The 18749-nt window shown below is 45.8% G+C and overlaps 1 protein-coding gene across 4 annotated transcripts in view; it reads right to left on the bottom strand.

Moving 5' to 3' along the window:
- The window catches only part of IL10RB (interleukin 10 receptor subunit beta), a 54768-nt gene that overhangs the window by 14557 nt on the left and 21462 nt on the right, over window positions 1-18749 (bottom strand). For 3 of the 4 annotated variants that reach the window (XR_015724262.1, XM_045785533.2, XM_045785536.2), the window contains 5 exons: window positions 15990-16120; window positions 11188-11353; window positions 6806-6929; window positions 3160-3317; window positions 821-987 (listed from right to left, as the gene is read on the bottom strand). Coding sequence is in view for 3 of the 4 variants with exons in the window: in XM_045785533.2 (XP_045641489.1) it covers window positions 821-987; window positions 3160-3317; window positions 6806-6929; window positions 11188-11353; window positions 15990-16120 (746 nt within the window). In the remaining variant the exon portion in view is untranslated. Of the gene's footprint in view, window positions 1-820; window positions 988-3159; window positions 3318-6805; window positions 6930-8150; window positions 8308-11187; window positions 11354-15989; window positions 16121-18749 lie in introns of those variants that run through there. The other variant, XM_045785537.2, reaches the window with a different exon arrangement.

Here is an 18749-nt window from a genome sequence, read left to right as displayed (position 1 = left end):
GGGGGGAGGGGGAGGGGGGAGAGAGAATCTCAATCAGACTCTGTGCTGAGTGTGGAGCTCAATGTGGGGCTCGATCCCACGACCCTGAGATCATGACCTGAGCTGAAACCAAGAGTTGGACGCTTAACTGACGGAGCCCCCCAGGTGCGCCATGAAGTGGGTTATTATGCCCATCTTGTAGATGTGAGGAAGCTGAGGTTGAGAATGTGACTAGAGTCACAGGGACAGGAGCAACATTCCAACCAGGTCAGACTCCTGGCTCATGTTTTTAAAGGAACCGTCCCCTGAAGAGGATGGTGAGAGCAATGGCGAAAAGTGGGGTCTGACAGGTAAAATGTGACACCGTTCATCTAGCATCCAGGGGCGGGGCTGCGCTGATCATGGACTTGACTACTCCGTGGTGTACCTGGGGCACAGGGGTTCATACCATAAAACAGCAGTCACGCAGTCTGTCACCTGACTCAGCTGACTGCAACTTCCGCCAGCCAACTGTGGAGTCAGCTCTACCTACCCTCTCCTGCAACTTCCCTTCAGGGACAGAAAGGCCTGCTCTCACTGTGCTATCTCCCTGGAAGTCTGCTCTACACATGTCTACTGGGGCCTGGGAAGCATGAGCCAAATACCAGGTATCCCTCAGACTGGGAAGCTTCTGGCCTCAGGGGACCTGGCCTTAGATCCTCTGGACCATAAGGTGCTACCACCTGGCAAGACCCTGACTGGATGGCCTCTTAGCCTCCTTTCTCCATCGTCATGGCCTCAGACTAACACTGGCAAAGAAGGGGAGTCGACATCTGAAATGCATATGATGTGCTGAGCTTACCTTTTCATCGGAACCATTTTTCCAATATTGCATATTATAAACCCATGAGTTATAAATATTCCTCATGGTCCATGTTTCAGGTTCATTCTCAATTTTAGGGGCTAAGAAACGCATATGTAAAGAATTAGCAAGTGCTTCTACTTGTATCCCAGGTGGTCCAATCATGGCTAAGAGGAAGAGAACAAAGCAAAATGACAGTCAAACTCACATTTAAAAAAATCAACATTTATTGTCCATAACTGTGCAGACCAACTGGTCGACTGAAGGACCCTGCTCTTTGATGTAAGCTTGCTACGACATGGACTGATGTGGTCAAGGAGGGTAGTTGGATTTTTTTTCTTTAGAAAAATCTGATAGCCTTTTGTTTTATTAATCAAGTGTAGTCCATTTATGTTTATTGTGATTTCTGATATATTTGTAATTATTCCAACTATATAATTTTGTGTTTTCTATAAAGATTTTGGGTTGAATTTTCTTTATTTCCTTTGCTGGGTTTGAAGCTACAGATGGTATTTCTACTACTTTTAGTGCCTAACATACATAATTAATCATACACACTGTCCAACAAAGGCTAAAGCTGTTTCTGCCCAAATGCTCTTTTATTGGATACTCACATAGCTAGCCCCTTCGCTTTGTTTAGGTCTTGGTTCAAATGTCACCTCCTCAGAGAGACTCTTTTACCACCCCATAGAAACACATATCCCAAGACATCCTGCCCCAGAACTTGCTTTCTTTTCTCGAGAGCCACAGTCACATCTGTCATAAAATATGTATCTACTTGTTTATCTGTCTTCCCCCATTAGAGTACATGCTTCCTGAGGGCTGGGATTTTGTCCTGTTATTATAGCTTCTGCACTAAGAATGTGCCTGGCGTATAGTAGTGCTTAATAATAACTGCACAGTGAATAATAAACATCTCTGGGCGACTGTGCTGTTTGAGTTACATCCTGTTTTCTTCTCTGACTGCAGTTATTTATTTATTTATTTATTTTTTTGAAGCTGTTAATGGGCCTGCTTCCGGCATTTTACCTTGTCTTTATCTGCTGGTAGCTAAAAACCAGATAAGAAAATTTATTAGATATCTTTTCAAAGCAAGTATAAACAGATTCAATGGGACTTCTTGCAGCACTTTCCTGTCATATACACTTCAAGAACTTAGCTGTTGCTAAGTGCACGAACACCGGCCTGCTCTGAATCCTTGCTGGGCCACTCCTTATCTGTATGACCTTTGGGCAAGCTGCTTATCTATTCTGTATTAATTTCTAAAGGGAATTTCCGCAGATGGGCCCAACACAGGAATTGGAACCAGTAGGGACCTGGTAAGTCAGTTAGCAATTACAGGAGCAGAGACCTGTCCTGTTTTGGAAACTTGACTACTGTTAAGCTGCTTGTATTTTTTTAATGTTGATTTTTCTTAGCTTTTATAAAGATACCTTTAGAAAAGATAATATAACTTTGATAATTTCTACTCCAGCAATAAGAGTTTTGTTGTCCCAGCCTGGGACAGAATTGGGAAAGAGCAGAAGGGTATCCTAGCTGCGTTAGGCACTGGGGAAGGTGGAATTGTGGGAGCCGTGGGGGTCCAGAGCAGGGAGCGGTATAAAGACCCCATCCCACACAGACACAATCCTTCCAACGCTTCCCTCGAGCTTCTCCTTGGAAGGCTGCACTGGAGTCTTGTTCATGAGGTTGTTGTCACCCCTTATCCTCTTACTGTCTCAGTTCCTATAAGGTGATTTAATTAGTTTCCGATTCCTGATGTTCCAATTATGTTCACCTCATGACCTCTGGTGAGTCCCCAGGACCCCCCAGATCTAACCTGGGAACATTCTTTTGGATGCTTACCAGTCAGCCTGACCCAACGCATCTGCCATAAGCCAAATCCATTGCTCTGTCCTTCGTTCTGGGCAGGCTGGCTGTCTGCATCTGGGCTTCCTGTCTCCACACCTGCCTCGAACAACCTGTATTCGTCTGCCTGTCATGTCACATTTCTTTCCGTCCTAACTCCAAACTGACTTCCTCCCAGAAAATGTACTACATTCATCCGTCCAGTTCTTCTCATTAACAACTCTGGCTTCAACTCATTCTTTACCCACAAGGCATTAACGTTAATAGATTTATATTTAATTGTTGTATTAATTTAGGACCATTCCTTCCTGTTTCTCCCACAGACTTCTGTCCGGCCATTACATTGCTAATTATAGTCCCTAAGCTCCTTGTGCCAGGCCACCCACTCTGTGGGTGCTCAAAGAATCCTCCCTGACCAGGCTACCCCACGGGGAGAGAAAACCAAGGCACGATGACGGCATTACAATGAAATGGAAAACAAAGCGGCTTACTGTCATCCACAGGACAGAAGGTGATGTTTACCCAGTCTGAATGCTCATCTGCAGATTCGGCCCTGACTCTCAAGGTGTGATCACCATACTTGGAAAGACTTGAGAAATCACATTCCGTCAAGGCAGTGCTTGTGCACATATCTTGGAATTTCCTGTAACTGTAAAATCAGAAAAACAAAACCATGAAAGTTCTCACTTGAGTCTCTCTGGGGCTGACTGGTGCTTCATTAATCCCTACTACCAAAGGATAATGGAGGATAACGCGAGAAAAACAAACCGAATTCTTAATCACCACTTTTGATGAACAGCATGCATCCTTTATATGAGCATTTCCCAAACTGTGCTCCACGGGACTTCAGTGATTCTTGAGATATTATAAGCCGTTTCAAAAATAATCTGTCCCTGGGTGGCTCAGTCGGTTAAGCGTCTGCCTCCGGTTTGGGTCAGGATCCCGGGGTCCTGGGATCGAGTCCTGCATTGGGCTCTCTGCTCAGCGGGGAGTCTGCTTCTCCCTCTCTCTCTCCAATAAATAAATAAATAAAATCTTAAAAAAAAAAATCCGTCCCATGGTCAAATGATTTGGGGCAGAAACTAGGTTAAACACGAAGAGGTGTCTGTCTTCGTAGCAGAACTCCCTCAGCGACTTTCACAGCTCAAGGAGCGTGTGCCTCTCCGAAATGGGGTTGAGTCCTCAATATATTTGACCAAGAAAGCTTTCCTCCTTGATTATGGTATTTATGATAGCAGAGGGACACAGTCTGTGAATACTGATATACACAGGTTAGCCAAAATCGGTCTATTACAAGAATTTCAAACAGCATCCTATAAATGACTGCTATTACTCTCGAAAAACTATACAACGGTTCGTTCTTACACAGATTTGTTTTATACAATGCGTTTCAAACAGAGCTCGAGCCCTGCCCTCACCCTTGAAGGGAGGGTGGCAGAAATGTGAAGTCGAAGAAGGAAAAGGATGTCTGGGAAGAAGGACAGGTGCATGTGACTGCACCTGATGACCACCTGAGGGGTGTAATCAGCTCCACCTGACCGAGGAAACCCAGACTCCTGCCTGGCCAAAGGGGAGGATTTTGTCTGACTGGTCCCTCAGTGTACTTCCTCTGATCTGGCTGCCCCTAGAGGTGACAAAGAAGGTGATGGTGATAAAAATAGTAACAGCCCACTTGTCAAGCACTTAGGTGTCAGGCAGGGCGGGAAGTGTTTTCACCTGTCTTGCCCCACTATTCTACAGTCTGCTCTTTTCACGTCCTGTACCACAAACGTTCACCAATCAACTCTTCCTGGGCTGCCTAACATCCCACCACTTAGAGACTCCAGCGGTCGCGGCATGAAGTGGGCTTTCCCACATGAGGCCACTTCCTTCATTTAAACTAACGTATCAACTGACTGGAACACGGAATATTCCAAAAGCTGTTTTGCAATAACTCCTCTCTCCCCAGCTCATTTTTATGGCATTTAAAAATATTTTTCTCCCCATTAAATAGTCATATAACCCAATCCCCATATGTACATCTCATTTGCAAAGACATTTCCATATTCAAATCACCATGTCATCTTCCGAAGTCAGCTTCTGGTCACCCCTACCCCACGCACACCTAGAAGAGTGTGTGTTACCCAATCTCTCAAGCTGAATTCGAAACACATCTTTCACAAGAAGCCACTGGGAACTCGAACTTACAAGATGAACATCCCAACCAAATGTCTCTACTACAAGGACCCAGAATGGAATAACAAAGAATAAACTCGGGGTGGGGAGAGAGAGAGAGAGAGGTTAATTTTGCACAGCGAAGGCTCTAGAGCTGTCAAGACTGCAGAAACAGACATGAGATTATCAAACCTCATCAGTAGTAGAAAATACACAGCAGGGAAAAATGAGTGGCAGAGTCATCTGTCCCCAATCCTTGAGAAAACTGTCCAGACTGGACTAAGGACCGCAGGTTAGACGAAAGTCCTGCCCCAACGTTAAAGCTGCCAACCTCGACAGTTACAGGTGGTGATGTAAAAGATTACCCTTGCTCTTAGGAAATTCACCATGAAATATGAAGGGGCAAAGGGCATGATGTAAGACAGAGAAAGAGGGACAAAGGAAACGTGGCAAACCTTAAAATTTGGTGAATCTGGACATAAGCTATTTGGAAGTTCTTTGCACTGTACTTGAAACCTTAAAACATTCTGTTAGCGGGGCATTATTTCGAACTAAAAAGTGCCTGAAAAAGTCAACAAAGACTATCTTATTCATCTTCCTACGTCTTCTCTGCCTCGGCAGGCCTGGGATATGTTTGTAAAAGAAATCTGGAGGAGGGGCGCCAGGGTGGCTCAGTCGTTAAGCGTCTGCCTTCGGCAAAGGGCGTGATCCCAGGGTCCTGGGATAGAGCCCTGCATCAGGCTCCTCCGCTGGGAGCCTGCTTCTTCCTCTCCCACTCCCCCTGCTTGTGTTCCCTCTCTCAGTGGCTGTCTCTCTCTGGCAAATAAATAAATAAAATCTTAAAAAAAAAAAATCTGGAGGAGAAGGAGTGTGGGATCAATGGGATCTGGGACCTCTGTTTCCTCCTGCTTCATCGAAGGGACTGTCTATCTTTGTATGTTTCTGAGTCACACTGGGAGCAGGTGTGTTGGCTCATCACCCTTTGGCCTCCTGCTGCTGTTTGCACTTGGCATAAAGCTGTGTCACCTGCATCCAGCCTGCAGTGTATGATGGCAAGCTGCTGAGGGAGGGCAGGCAGGTACTGGGAGTTCAGAGCACCACTGAGATAATCACCTTGGTGACACTCACCGTTCCTTCATAAGCCTCTGCTGCTTTCTGAGGCTAGAGCTTTTCACAGCCAGTAACTGGCTGTCTTACTTTCAATTTCAGGACACAGAGTAACTGAGCACCCACTAGGCAATTCATCTGTACCCCACAGCACGGTGGTGTCGTTATAATCTGCTGGAGTGGATGGGTGGTAGCATGGCAAGCGCCTTTTTTTTTCTTTTAATATTTTATTTATTTATTTGACAGAGAGAGAGACAGCCAGCCAGAGAGGGAACACAAGTAGGGGGAGTGGGAGAGGAAGAAGCAGGCTCCCAGCAGAGCAGGAAGCCTGATGTGGGGCTCGATCCCAGGACCCTTGGATCACGCCCTGAGCCGAAGGCAGATGCTTAATGATTGAGCCACCCAGGCGCCCCTGGCAAGGGCCTTCCTGTTTTGCATACCTCAGTTTTCCTGGCTGGCTCCCACTTGCAAATCATTGACTTCGAGCAATCCAGCTCTTACAAGTGGAGATGATCTCAGTGACATTTTTTTCTCTTAAGAAACATCAATTGTGACAAACCCAATATGCTTGTGTTGCAACAGGCTACCAGTATGGCCAATGACATCCACAGCCACATGATCAAATGTCTGTATCTACCAGTGGCCCTGCGGTTGTCAAACGATCAACCACCTCAACGAGAAAAAGTAAAAAAGACTTGATTTTCTCTTCAGAGAGCAGAACTTTCACAAGAATTTCCTGGACAGAAAGAAAAAGGTCGGCAGGGAAGTTCCCTGTGGGCTACCATGGTCATGCGGGTGACAGCAGTCAGACCCTCTGCTGTGGTCTGGCCCAGTGACCAGCTCAGGACCTTCCTGCCACGAGCACCCCAGACTCACCTTTGGTACTGAGCTGTGAAAGTCAGATTCCCTTTGGGAAAAGCAGGCAACTCCCACTGTAGAATGTTCTTGAAATTAACTGACTTCATTCTGACGTTTTCAGGAGGTGGCACCATTCCTAATGCTGTAAAAATAAAAGGAAAAAGTTTACATCTTTGTGCCTCAAAAAAGCTGCACAAGTAAATGACCATACCCAATACTCGGGTCTCCCCTCGGGCTCCATGTCTTCAAATGGGCATGTGGGTGAAGGAAAAAGAGGCACACATTAGCTGTACTGAGGAGTCTGGACTTTATCTGAAGAACGGCCAGGGGGTTTGGGGGCTGGGGGTGGGGCAGACAGCAAGAGTGAAATGGGGACACATGGGGGTGACCAGGATTTGGGTGGTGGGAGAAAGGTGTGTGGGGGTGGGTAGCTGGATTTTAGATATATTTCCAGAGGTTCAGACTCTAGACTTGCTGATATATTTGGTGTGGAGAAGTTAATATTCATTCCTGGCTTAAGCATCTGACGCCCTGACTGGGGTTGGGGGCAAGGACATCAACAGTCCCATTTTAGCTGCATTAGGTTTGAGATGCGGGAGAGATGCGCACACAGGAATGTCCCAGAAATCTGGAGAAAGGAGCCTGGCACAGAAAGGAGTGATCTGGGCTAAAGGCAGAAATCATTTTTAAACTGTTTAATAGAAAATATCAAATATACACCAAAGGAGACAGAAGAGTATGATAAACCACCACCGGCCCATCACGCCATATTGGGTTTGTCACAACAGAGATTCACACTTGAGTCACGGGCCTATAGCTGGTATTTAATGCCAGGGTTCTGCTGGTATCCCCTACAGGGATAGCGTTGAGGGGAGGGTGGAGGGCCTGGGCAAGAACTGGGCTATATAGAGATCTGGCAAAGGTAGGGGATCCTAGGTAGAAACAGCCTGAGAGGTAGACGGAAAACCGGGAGACTGTAGTATCCTAGAAGGCCGGGGAGGAGTTCATCAGAAAGGAAGGAGGGGTCCATCGTTGTCTGAACCCGGGCAGGAAATTAAGAGGAGGGCAGAAAAAGTTTCAGTGGATTTAGAACTCCGAAGGCACAGAGCTGTGGAGCTGAGGGGCAGAGCTCAGATGCTGGGGTGCTGAGGACTGAACGGGAGGCCCTGGTGGCCGGACCCGGCACCTGATCACTTCCAGCGCGCCTATGGGGTCCGCTCAGGGGTCGCCCTGGGGCCATCGCTGCCGGCGTCATAGCTCGGCCTCCAGTTCCCAAGCGCACGTCGGGCCGCTCCGCGGCCGGGAGCCCCGGAGGCCCGCGGCGCACCGACCGGCCGGCGCCCCCTCCCCGCGGACCCCTCACCTGACATCAGGAGGCAGCCGCCCAGCCAGCTCCGCAGGCTCCGCGGCATCGCCGCGCCGGGAGCCGGGAAGGCGCTTGGGGGACGGCGGCAGCCGCAGGGCAAGCGCCCCAGTACCAGCGCCCCAAAGCGCCGGCGGGTCCTCCCCGCCCCGCGCGGTGGCAGCTTCCGGGTACTGGAGGGGCGGGGTGAGACGAGGCCCCGCCCCCTTCTTGGGCCCCGCCCCGGCCGGGGTCCAGCGCGGCGCTTTGCTAGGGTAGAGGACCGGCGGTGTCGTGGGGGCCTGGCCGGTTGGGCCCGGGCGGGTAGTGGGGAGATGAGGAGGAAGGGGACCTTGTTTCCCCCAACGGGTGGGTGGAAAACACCAGTAGTAAAACGGTTGCAGAACTGTACGTACAGTGCCCCGATTGGGGAGACACGCCCCCAACATTAATTGCATGCTTTTCCAAGTTAAATAAATACATTACAACGCCCACCCAGAGGTTCTATCTGGGGTTATGGGTGGTGGTGGTTTTTCTTGACACCATTCAGTTTTCTCCAAGTTTTCCCTATGATCCCCTCTCCCTGTAAATAGGTTGATTTTAAAGCACTCCATTAGCGAAGACTGTTTGAAAGGGTCTTCTTTACCCCCTCCCGCCCACGGATAAACACCACAAAACCAAGTCACTTACGGGGCAAAAACCTGTTATTCTCACAAGACTGCTTGAGAGAGGTTTAATTTCCTCTTTCAAAGCTTGGGCGGTGGTGAGGCTGGAAATCCCAGAGCAGGGTAAGTACAGGGTGATGTAAGGCGCTGCTTGACATCTGACCACCAGGAACACAGCCCCAGAGGGTGGATGCTCCCTTGGCCCCTGCTGGCCACCGCACACAGGGAGACTTTTGTTTAACCCTAGAGATGCCAGCAGAACCACAAAGCGGCTGCATTTTTACACTAATGAGAAACAACTCTGAAGACATTACCAAGTTTGTATTAAAAAGTATTTATCCTTCACCAACTTCAGACAATTATACAAAATTTAAACACACACACACACACACACACACACACACACACACACACACACACACAAAACAGCCATAAAAAGCGCATTCCAAAACATCACTCTGGAAAGCTTTCAAAATATGAGAGATGATTTAAGAGGGCAGAGAATTGGACTCTTCACAGGACAAAGTCCCTATGGGATTTCATCAGGTCATTAAATAACCCCCTCACCTCTCACATCCCTCTCCTTTGAGTTACTTTAGAACAGTTATAAAAATAATCTCTTCCAAGTCCTTGAACTCATTATTGTTGTTGTCCCCCTTTTGAATGGATTTAGAAGAAAGGTCTGAGAAGCCTGCTCTTGGGGCGAGGGGAATGAGATAGGAGGTCCCACACATTTGATTCACCCTGGGGGCCTCTCGGGGTTGTAGCACCTCCACTGGAGTCTTCTTTCCTGTATTTTCGAATATTTCTCCTAGCACCACTGGATCTTGGAGATTACCTAGTTCAATCCCCTTATTTCCTAAATGAAGAGACTGAGGCTCAGAGAGGCTAAGCAAGGTACCCAAGGTCACACAGGTTAATAGCAGCAGAGTCAGACCTGAGTCCCAGTTCTTGTCTGGTTTGCTACACGATGTTCTAGAACTTCCCTTCTGCCTCCCCCCATCCACTCTGGTCACACATAGGACACTTGGAATCAGGGCACACAGCACTTCTTCAACTGTTAAATAGGCTCTCCAGGAATTTTGTGTCTTATTTCTTCTGAAGACCTTGAAACAATTTTGCATTTGTTCTCTCGCTCTTTTTTTTCTTTTATTTTAAAATTTGGCACTGAGATTCTATCCCCCTCGCTCATGCGAATATTTCCTATTAGTCACCTGCCTGACACTAGAGTTATTTATGTGTGTGAGTTTGTCTTCCTCACTCAAATTGAGGAGTGCTGGGCAAGTGGCCGAGTGTCAAATTCTCTGCGTGTAGGTGACAGAATGTGACATGTGGGAGGAGCTCAATACTGGGCTGGACCTTCCCTCCTTCCAACATGTGCTTCTGTTTCTTTGTGGGTCCCCTGCTTTTCCCTCTGGCTGCCTTCCCTTCCTCCTCTTTTCCTGCCTGCTTTCTGGCTCCTTCCTTGAGCCTGCTGGACTCAACACTGCTGACTGCTCCTGCTCCAAACCCTCCTGAATGAGTGTCTTTCTTTTCTCTCCCCGCTCCCACCCTGGCTAATTTCATTATTTCCCAGAAATCTTGCAGGGCCCTAGACCACCCCTGAAAACCACCGAGGACAGGTAAACAATGCACTGAAGGATACCCTGGTTGCCTTAGGACTCCCCTCCCATATCGGTAATTTGCATGAAATTTGCATAGACGACATCACCAGGAACCACGGAGAGGCAACTGTGGTCTCCAACACGTTCCCTCAGGAACACTTGCAGACCACAGAGGAGAAAGTGACGGTGCAGGGAGGGAAACCCTGGAGGTATTTGTCAGTCCACATTAATTAAATATTTGGGGGGTTCATCTCATTATATAGCCATCCCCAGTGTCAACACCTGACTCAGAACTGTCACTTATATCGGAAAGCACGTCTTCAGGCCACGGACACTCTGCAGAGGGTGTGGGGAAGGGTGGCTGTGTCCCTTCCCCGCGGGCCTCCAGAAAACTTGTTTCCAATCTGTGGGAATCCTCTAGGTTGTATGTCTCTTCTGGAAAACTTGGTGAAGCTGGAGGGGCTTCTGAGTCGTCATAATCGAGGGCGCTCACAAACACAGAGCTTAAATTTACATTGAAGATGATTTTGTCCCCAGACCCTTCAGTGGAGCTGCTGTCCTCCTTAGAAAAGGGGTCCTGCAGCAGCTTCCCTCTCCCCTCGTAGGCCCCACTGGTGCATTCTGACCCCCCGGGGTTGGTCCCCAGTGCCATCAGGGGGTCAGTGTCAGCCTCTGGCTCGGACAGGTCACGCTCCTCGGTGTCGGGCTCCAGGCGGTCCTCCCAGGTGGCCGAGGAGGCAGAGGTGGGACCCAGAAGCCCACCCACCAGCCCATGCTTGGTATAGCCACCTGTGTTTGTCAGAGGGGCGGCTGCTTCATCATTGCTGTCACTCTCGTCGTCGTAACTGTAATTCCACACTTTCTTCTTCCTGTTAATGTGAATCACCTCCACGAAAGCCACTGCTTCCAATGGTGGCATCTCAGGGAATACCCAGGATGACATGTTATGAAAATTCTTTAAAAAAAAGAGAGAGAGAGAGAGAATCAATTCTGTTTGTTCTTTACTTTTTGACATAATAAAACTCAACGAGAGTAACTGCACAGGGGTAGGAAGGGTAATGATGATGTCAGCAATATGAGTAACAAGAACTAAGAATTATGTAGTGTTTACTTACTATTTGCTGGGTCCCACTGCTTACGTGTTATAATGCATTTTACCCCCACAACCATGCCAAGAAGTAGGCTTACGCTTCTTCTCCCCATTTTACAGGAGAGAAAATGAGGCGCAGAGGTCGAAAAAACTTGCCCAAGTTTCATGCATTGTGGTGGCGGGGAGGCTGCATTTCGGGCTAGGTAGGCTGCGTGCAGCAGAGACGAGGCTCTGGCTTCCATTCCTTCCTACTGCGCTCCCCTTGCAGCTTCTTGGATGTCGGGGGAGGGGATATCAATCCACTCAGATTCGGGATTGCCAAGACATTCTTAAGGGGTGTCAGGGAACCGTGGGTGAGGAGAGACATTAGGGAGCCGATTCCATTGGGGTCCCCTGGACCTTAAAGGTGTAGAAGATCCCTAAAGTCAGGGGTGAGAATGGCAAGACTCCCAGAACTCATTCTATTCCAGCTCTTAGAACAGAGCACTGCGGTGATACAGCTGGATACTCTATTTTCCTATGCCTACCTGGGCTCCCCAATTTGACAAACCTGCTCTTCCCCTACTCTACCTAACCCAGCTTTGGGGTGCATTTCTATTGGGTTGTTCATCTTTTTTCTTATTGAGTCATAGGAGCTCTTTCCATAACCTGGATGCTGATTATTTGTTGATTATTTATGTTATTATGATTATTTGTTATATGTATTTTCCCCTAGCCTGTGGTTTATCATTTTACATCATCAATGACATTGGATGAAAAGAAATTCTTAATGTTAATGTAAAAAAAATGTATCGATGTTCTTCTTCATGATTCTCCTTTTTGTGTCCGCAAGAATCTTCCTTACCCCAAGGTCATAGAGAATCTCCTACCATGCCTTCTAAAACTTTAACAGTTTTGCCTTTCACATTAGTCTTTAATATACTCGGAACTGATATTTGTGTATGGTGTGAGGTAGAGACCCAATTTCATTTTCTCCCATATAGATACATTTATTGACCAGCCAATCCTTTCCCCATGGCAATATTTACTCATCGTTAGTCATGTTTCCATATGTGTGGGTCTGGTTCTGGGCTCTCTACTTGACCAAATTTTTGTAATGTCTTTCAATAAGGTTTTATAATTTTCTCCACAAAGGACCTGTAATGTCTTCTATTAGACTGATTCCTTAAACGTTTTAAGAATATTTTTCATTACTATTGTAATGGTATTTTTATTTTTATTTATTAAAAAATTTTTTTTAAAGATTTTATGCATTTGAGAGAGAGAGAGCGAGTGAGGAAGAGAGCACAAGCCCAGGGGAAGGGCAGCAGGAGAAGAAGACTCCCCACTGAGCAGGGAGCCAGATGTGGGGCTTGATACCAGGACCCCAAGATCATGACCTGAGTGAGCTGAAGGCAGACGCTTAATTGAATGAGCCACCCCGGTGCCTCTCTAATGGTATTTTTAAAAAACTGTATGATGCCACTGAACTGTAGGATTCCAAGTTCAAAACCAGGTAAAACTAATCCATGCTGTTAGTAATCAGGACAGTGGTTATTCTTGGTGGGGGGGGGGGTACTTACTAGAAGGTGTCAGGAGAGAGACTTCCAGGCAGGCTGATTATATTCTCTTTCTCGATTTAGGCATGAGTTACATGGGTACACTGAGTTTGTGAAGATTCACAGAGCTTTACACAATGATTTGTAGATTTAATTTCTTGGGTATTAAAAAGCAGCTTCATGTTTATTTTTATGTTGGTTATTTCATATGTACCAACCCTGTTAAACTTATTAATCTTAATAATTGATCTCTAGATTCATGTGAGGTTTTTACTTCACCAGTTATATCACCTATAAATTATCATTGTCTCTACCCTTACTCCTCAGACTTTAAGATCTACGAGGGCAGGATTTTCTGTCTGTTTTGTTCACTTCTGTATCCCTAGTGCCTACAGCATGTGGACACATGGTAGGTACTCAATAAATATTTGTTAAAGGCAAACACCAAAAAACCAAAAAAGCGAAAGAAAGTGAAAAGAAAAAAAAAAGGATAAAAAAGGTGCCATTAAAAATTTTTTTAACATGTATTTCTTTTTTTTTTTTTTAAAGATTTTATTTATTTATTTGACAGAGAGAGAGACAGCCAGCGAGAGAGGGAACACAAGCAGGGGGAGTGGGAGAGGAAGAAGCAGGCTCACAGCGGAGGAACCTGATGTGGGGCTCGATCCCATAACGCCGGGATCACGCCCTGAGCCTAAGGCAAACGCTTAACCGCTGTGCCACCCAGGCGCCCCTTAACATGTATTTCTGATTAAACACATATACACAAATATACTAGGCATTGAGTGTTCTGTTTGCCATTCCTAGAGTTTTTACTTAGAGTAACAATTTTTTTAGTCATTTACCTTTTTCCCTTTTATTTATTTATTTTTTATTATGTTCAGTTAGCCACTGTATAGTATACAGTATTAATTTTTGATGCAGTGTTCAGTGATTCATTAGTTGCATGTAACACCCAGCGCTCATCACAGCACGTGACCTCCTTAATACCCATCGCCCCACCCCCTCCCCTCTGAAACCCTCAATTTGTTTCCCAGGGTCCATAGAGTAACAATTTTTAATGGAGGAATACTAGAAAGACATAAGTTACCAACACCTCCTCTCAGTACTTGGGTCAATGCAATAAATAACAGATTCATATATAAAATTAGCATAGAATTTGAATGCATTTTAGGGAGGGGAGGAACTCCAGGAAGACCTGGGGGGAGGATTAGTAACCAGTTTAGGTAATCGAGGGGGAGAATTTATCTAGGAGGGAATGGGTGTGGTGCTAAAGGCCATTTTATCTCAAAGCTGCGGTGAGAAATAGGGGTTGGAGTAGGGTTTGCCTAAACGCTGAAGGCCAAAGGAATAAATAGAAGGCAGACAGGTGGATTAAAGTTGAGATAAGGCTGCAACTGGCTGCTGGCGTAAAAGACTCTGAATGATATTTTACACCGAGGATAAAAAATGTCCATTCTTGGGGCACCTGGGTGGCTCAATCGGTTAAGTGTCGGTTAAGCGTCTGACTCTTGGTTTCAGCTCAGGTCACGATCTCAGGGTGGTGGGACTGACCCCTGCGTTGGGCTCCCCGCTCATCCATCCATTCTCCCTCTCCCTCTGCCCCTCCCCCCTGCACGCAAGCACTCACGTGCTCGCTTTCTCTCTCTCTCAAATAAATAAATAAATCTTTAAAAATAAAGTCCATTTTTGAAAGGCAGGGATCACGGTGTGGATGAAAGGCAGTACAGAGCCATCTACACTTCCTAAGGCACAGCCAAATGCCGGCTGGGTTCAAATACCAGTTGTAATTAAAATTTCCCAAAGCACACACACCACCCAATAAACAATCCCTCGCCAACCCACCCCGAACAAATAAGAACAAGAAAAAGAAGAGTACAGTTTTATCGACCATGGAGGAATATTTAAATAGGTGGTTGTTAAAAAATGAGAAGAAAAATGTGAAATGAGTTCAAACATAGAAACATGAGATCTTTCTGAATGAAAAACTATAACATGAATATGGAAAGACAGCAATGGGATAGAGAAAATGATACATAATGGGCAGATGTGTCAAAAGACATGAGGAGAGGGGCGCCTGGGTGGCACAGCGGTTAAGCATCTGCCTTCGGCTCAGGGCATGATCCCGGCGGTGTGGGATCGAGCCCCACATCAGGCTCCTCCGCTGTGAGCCTGCTTCTTCCTCTCCCACTCCCCCTGCTTGTGTTCCCTCTCTCGCTGGCTGTCTCTATCTCTGTCAAATAAATAAATAAAATCTTAAAAAAAAAAAAGACATGAGAAGGTTCTGGAAATATGTAAGATCAGTACTCAAACTTGTCTGAGTTGCTGAAGGCTCTGAGCAGCAAGTGCGCACCTTGGGAAGCACAGACAGAGTGGTTGGTTTCACTAATAATTAAAGCAACACACGTGAGAGCAACTGTGGGCAACCTTTATACACACGATACATGAACCAAAGTAGTAAAAACGATTAATCAGTATCAGCAGAGCTTTGGAGAAATGTGGACACCTACACGTTGCCACTGACATTATAAATGGGTCCTTTATCTTTCTCTAAGATAAATCTACCTGTGTACACGTTCCACTGACATAACCCAAACTGAAAGATGATCTTTACAAAAAACGTTAATGAAACATGTTGCGTTATTCATAAAGGCCAAAGAAGAAAAAGAAAGGAAAAGAAATCATTTCAAATGCCCTATAGCTGGAAAATGATTAAGGGAAAGAGAATACATTAATGCCTATGGACTACTAGGTGATCATTAAAAATATTATGGGGGTGAAGTATAAACAGAAAACAGAAAATGGAAATATAGATACATATACATTCAGGTATTATTCAGCGATAAAACACCTTGGTGTTTTTAGAAAATGGGATTTTTTTCCTGCTGTGAAAATATTTGAGAGTATAATAAAAATCCTTAAGATAAAAAATAAAGATAGAAACTTAAAAAGAGACTACATACCAAAACTTTGGGGAAATCATTTCTTAAGCATATATAACCAACCCGTTTCAGTATTAGAATGGTGCTTATGAAGACAGCAGCTATTAAAAACATAGTAATTATTCCTCCTATCTTGGCAGATTCTGATGATCCTGTTGGTGAAAAATGAAATGGCTTTATTTGGAAATAAATTCAATAAATGATCACAGATGGGAATAAACGCACGTCGGGCTGATGATGGAATGAGGTACCGAAGGAGCAAACGTTAGAAAAACTGTTGTTAAACACAGTAGAATGGGATGGAATCCGAGTATACATATTTTCCAAGGATAAAAGTGGCAGATTTAATTTTCCAAAGTAAAACATCTTCCAGTTTCTTTCTTTTCTTTTTTTTTTTTTTTAAGATTATATTTATTTATTTGAGAGAGAGAGAACACAAGCAGGGTTGGGGCAGAGGGAGAGGGAGAAGCAGACTCCCTGCTGAGCAGGGAGCCCACCGATCCCAGGACCCTGAGATCCTGACCTGAGCTGAAGGCAGAGGCTTAACTGACTGAGCCACCCAGGCGCCTCTGTCTTCCAGTTTCTAATGATGTTCGTTGACTGCACTCTCCAACACAGTAGCCATGAGCTGCACATGACTATTTAAATTTATATTACCAAAATTGAGGGGCGCCTGGGTGGCTCGGTGGGTTAAGCGTCTGCCTTCAGCTCAGGTCAGGATCCCAGGGTCCTGGGATTGAGTCCCACATCGGGCTCCCTGCTCAGTGGGGAGCCTGCTTCTCCCTCTGCTTGCCTCTCCCCCTGCTTGTGCTCGCTCTCCTCTCTCCTTTTCTCTCTGTCAAATAAATAAATAAATAAATAAAATCTTTAAAAAAATTTAACTAATTACCAAAATTGAAAAGAAACCCCACCAAACTCAGTTTTCAGCCATCCTGGCCACATCTCAAGTGCTCAATTGCCACGTGACCTGTTCGTATTGTTAAAAAACAAAACAAAACTCCACGCCCAAAATGGAGTCACTTATGCCTGGCCCACACCACCACACGGAGGCTTAACACCTAACCTGACTGCATTTTCAACCTCCCCCAGGACTGTAATCTTAACTGGTCATTCCGGAATTTCCTGCTCGGAACCACAAGGTAATCCACCTAATATAATAAGACCCTTTTGTCCCCCAAAGGGAGGTGACCTCACTTGAGAATGCTTTTCTTCCGTGTGACTTTCCTGTCCTGACTTTAAAAACCTTTCCTTTTCTGAAGCCCTTTGGAGCTCCTTTCTACTTGCTAGATGCGATGTTGCCAGATTCCCCATTCTCAAACCATTCAATAGAGCTAATTAGATCTTTAAAATTTATTTGAATGTCTGTTATTTAACAGTAGGCCCTACAGGCAGGAAGAGGTGGAAAAGAAGAGTTTGTCTGAAAGAAACAACTGGATCAGCCTGAGTCTGGACTTCGGCCACACCAGGGTTCTACTGAACACACTCTGTCCTCCTGAGTGCCCCTTAAGTTTGTCGTCAAAATTCCTTTTGAAAAATTTCAACCTTCTGACTGCAAGTAGCCCTTTAAATTTTGTTTTTCCATCTTTCTGCTGCAATGTAAGCTCCACGAGGTCAGGGATGTTCAATTTTATTTGTTTTGTTCACTGCTGTCTCCCCACCATCTACAAGAGAATCCAGCACATAGTAGGTCCCCAATAAATATTTGTCAAATGGATGGACACAGCTTTCCCTCAACGTGTTCCTGAAAGAGCCAAGCAGTTAATTTAGGACTTGACCAGAGGGGAGACATTTCTCAAGATCTCTGGACTAGCCTCCCCCAGATGAGTACTCCCCTAAGATAGCAGGGGTCTCCCCCGAGTCTGAAGACATTAACACCGGTCCCAGGTTGTCTGTCAAGAATCTCCCACCATCCAAACCTGTCTGGTTCCCAAGCTGGGCTAGTTGAAGGTAGTTCAGATGGCAGTCTGGACAGTGAGGAGTCCATGTTATGTGAACGTTCTTGGTTCCTGAGTTTTAGACAGTAAGAATTGAGACATCAAATATTTGGATCGTGAGGACTTGTACTTGCACTGACTTGGGTAATGATACAAGAAGGGAGCCTGATTTAATATGTAAAATGATGTGTTCACAGCAAGTAAAGACAAAATGACATGACAACGTGTTCAGTTGCAGGACTGTTTCTTAGGAGGTGAAACAGAAAAGCCAGGGAGAAACTGAGTCATCTCAGAACATGTCAACCTCCAAAGAAGGCGTGCCTTTGGTCTCAGACTTAACGTTCGTCTTCCAGGTGGGGACTGAGTTTCTGCAAACCACCGTCTGTCGTGTCATATTACTAATTTGAGTTTTTATTGGTGAGACTGTGATTTATAATAAAAAATACATATATATTTGGTCTGTGTCCCCAGTTCCTGGCATTAGCGCTCTGAAATTTCCTAGGAATTTCCTAAGTGATAAGAGCAAGGAAGGTGAAAGAGTGTCTACCAAGCCCCTTTCTACCACAGTTGAGCTTACTGTTGAGGAAATGACTTCTGGAAAGCCCCTAAGGATGGAAGCTGGTTGCCAGGAGAACCAACTGTTGATTAGAGGGTTGGAACTTTCGATCCCACCCCTGGACCTCTGGGGGCAAGAGAGGGACTGGAGGTTGAATTAATTGCCAATGACAAAGGATTTAATCAGTCCTACCTTTGCAATGAAGTTTGCATAAAACCCTCAAAAGACAGGGTTCTGAGCTTCTGGGTTGGGAAGTTGGGAGGGTGGTGTGCTCGCTCTAAGAGGGCAGAG

Source organism: Ursus americanus, chromosome 4 (assembly GCF_024610735.1).
Source record: "Ursus americanus isolate L20-20 chromosome 4, mUrsAme1.1.p, whole genome shotgun sequence".
NCBI lineage: Eukaryota > Metazoa > Chordata > Mammalia > Carnivora > Ursidae > Ursus > Ursus americanus.
This window is presented reverse-complemented; position numbering and strand designations above follow the sequence as displayed.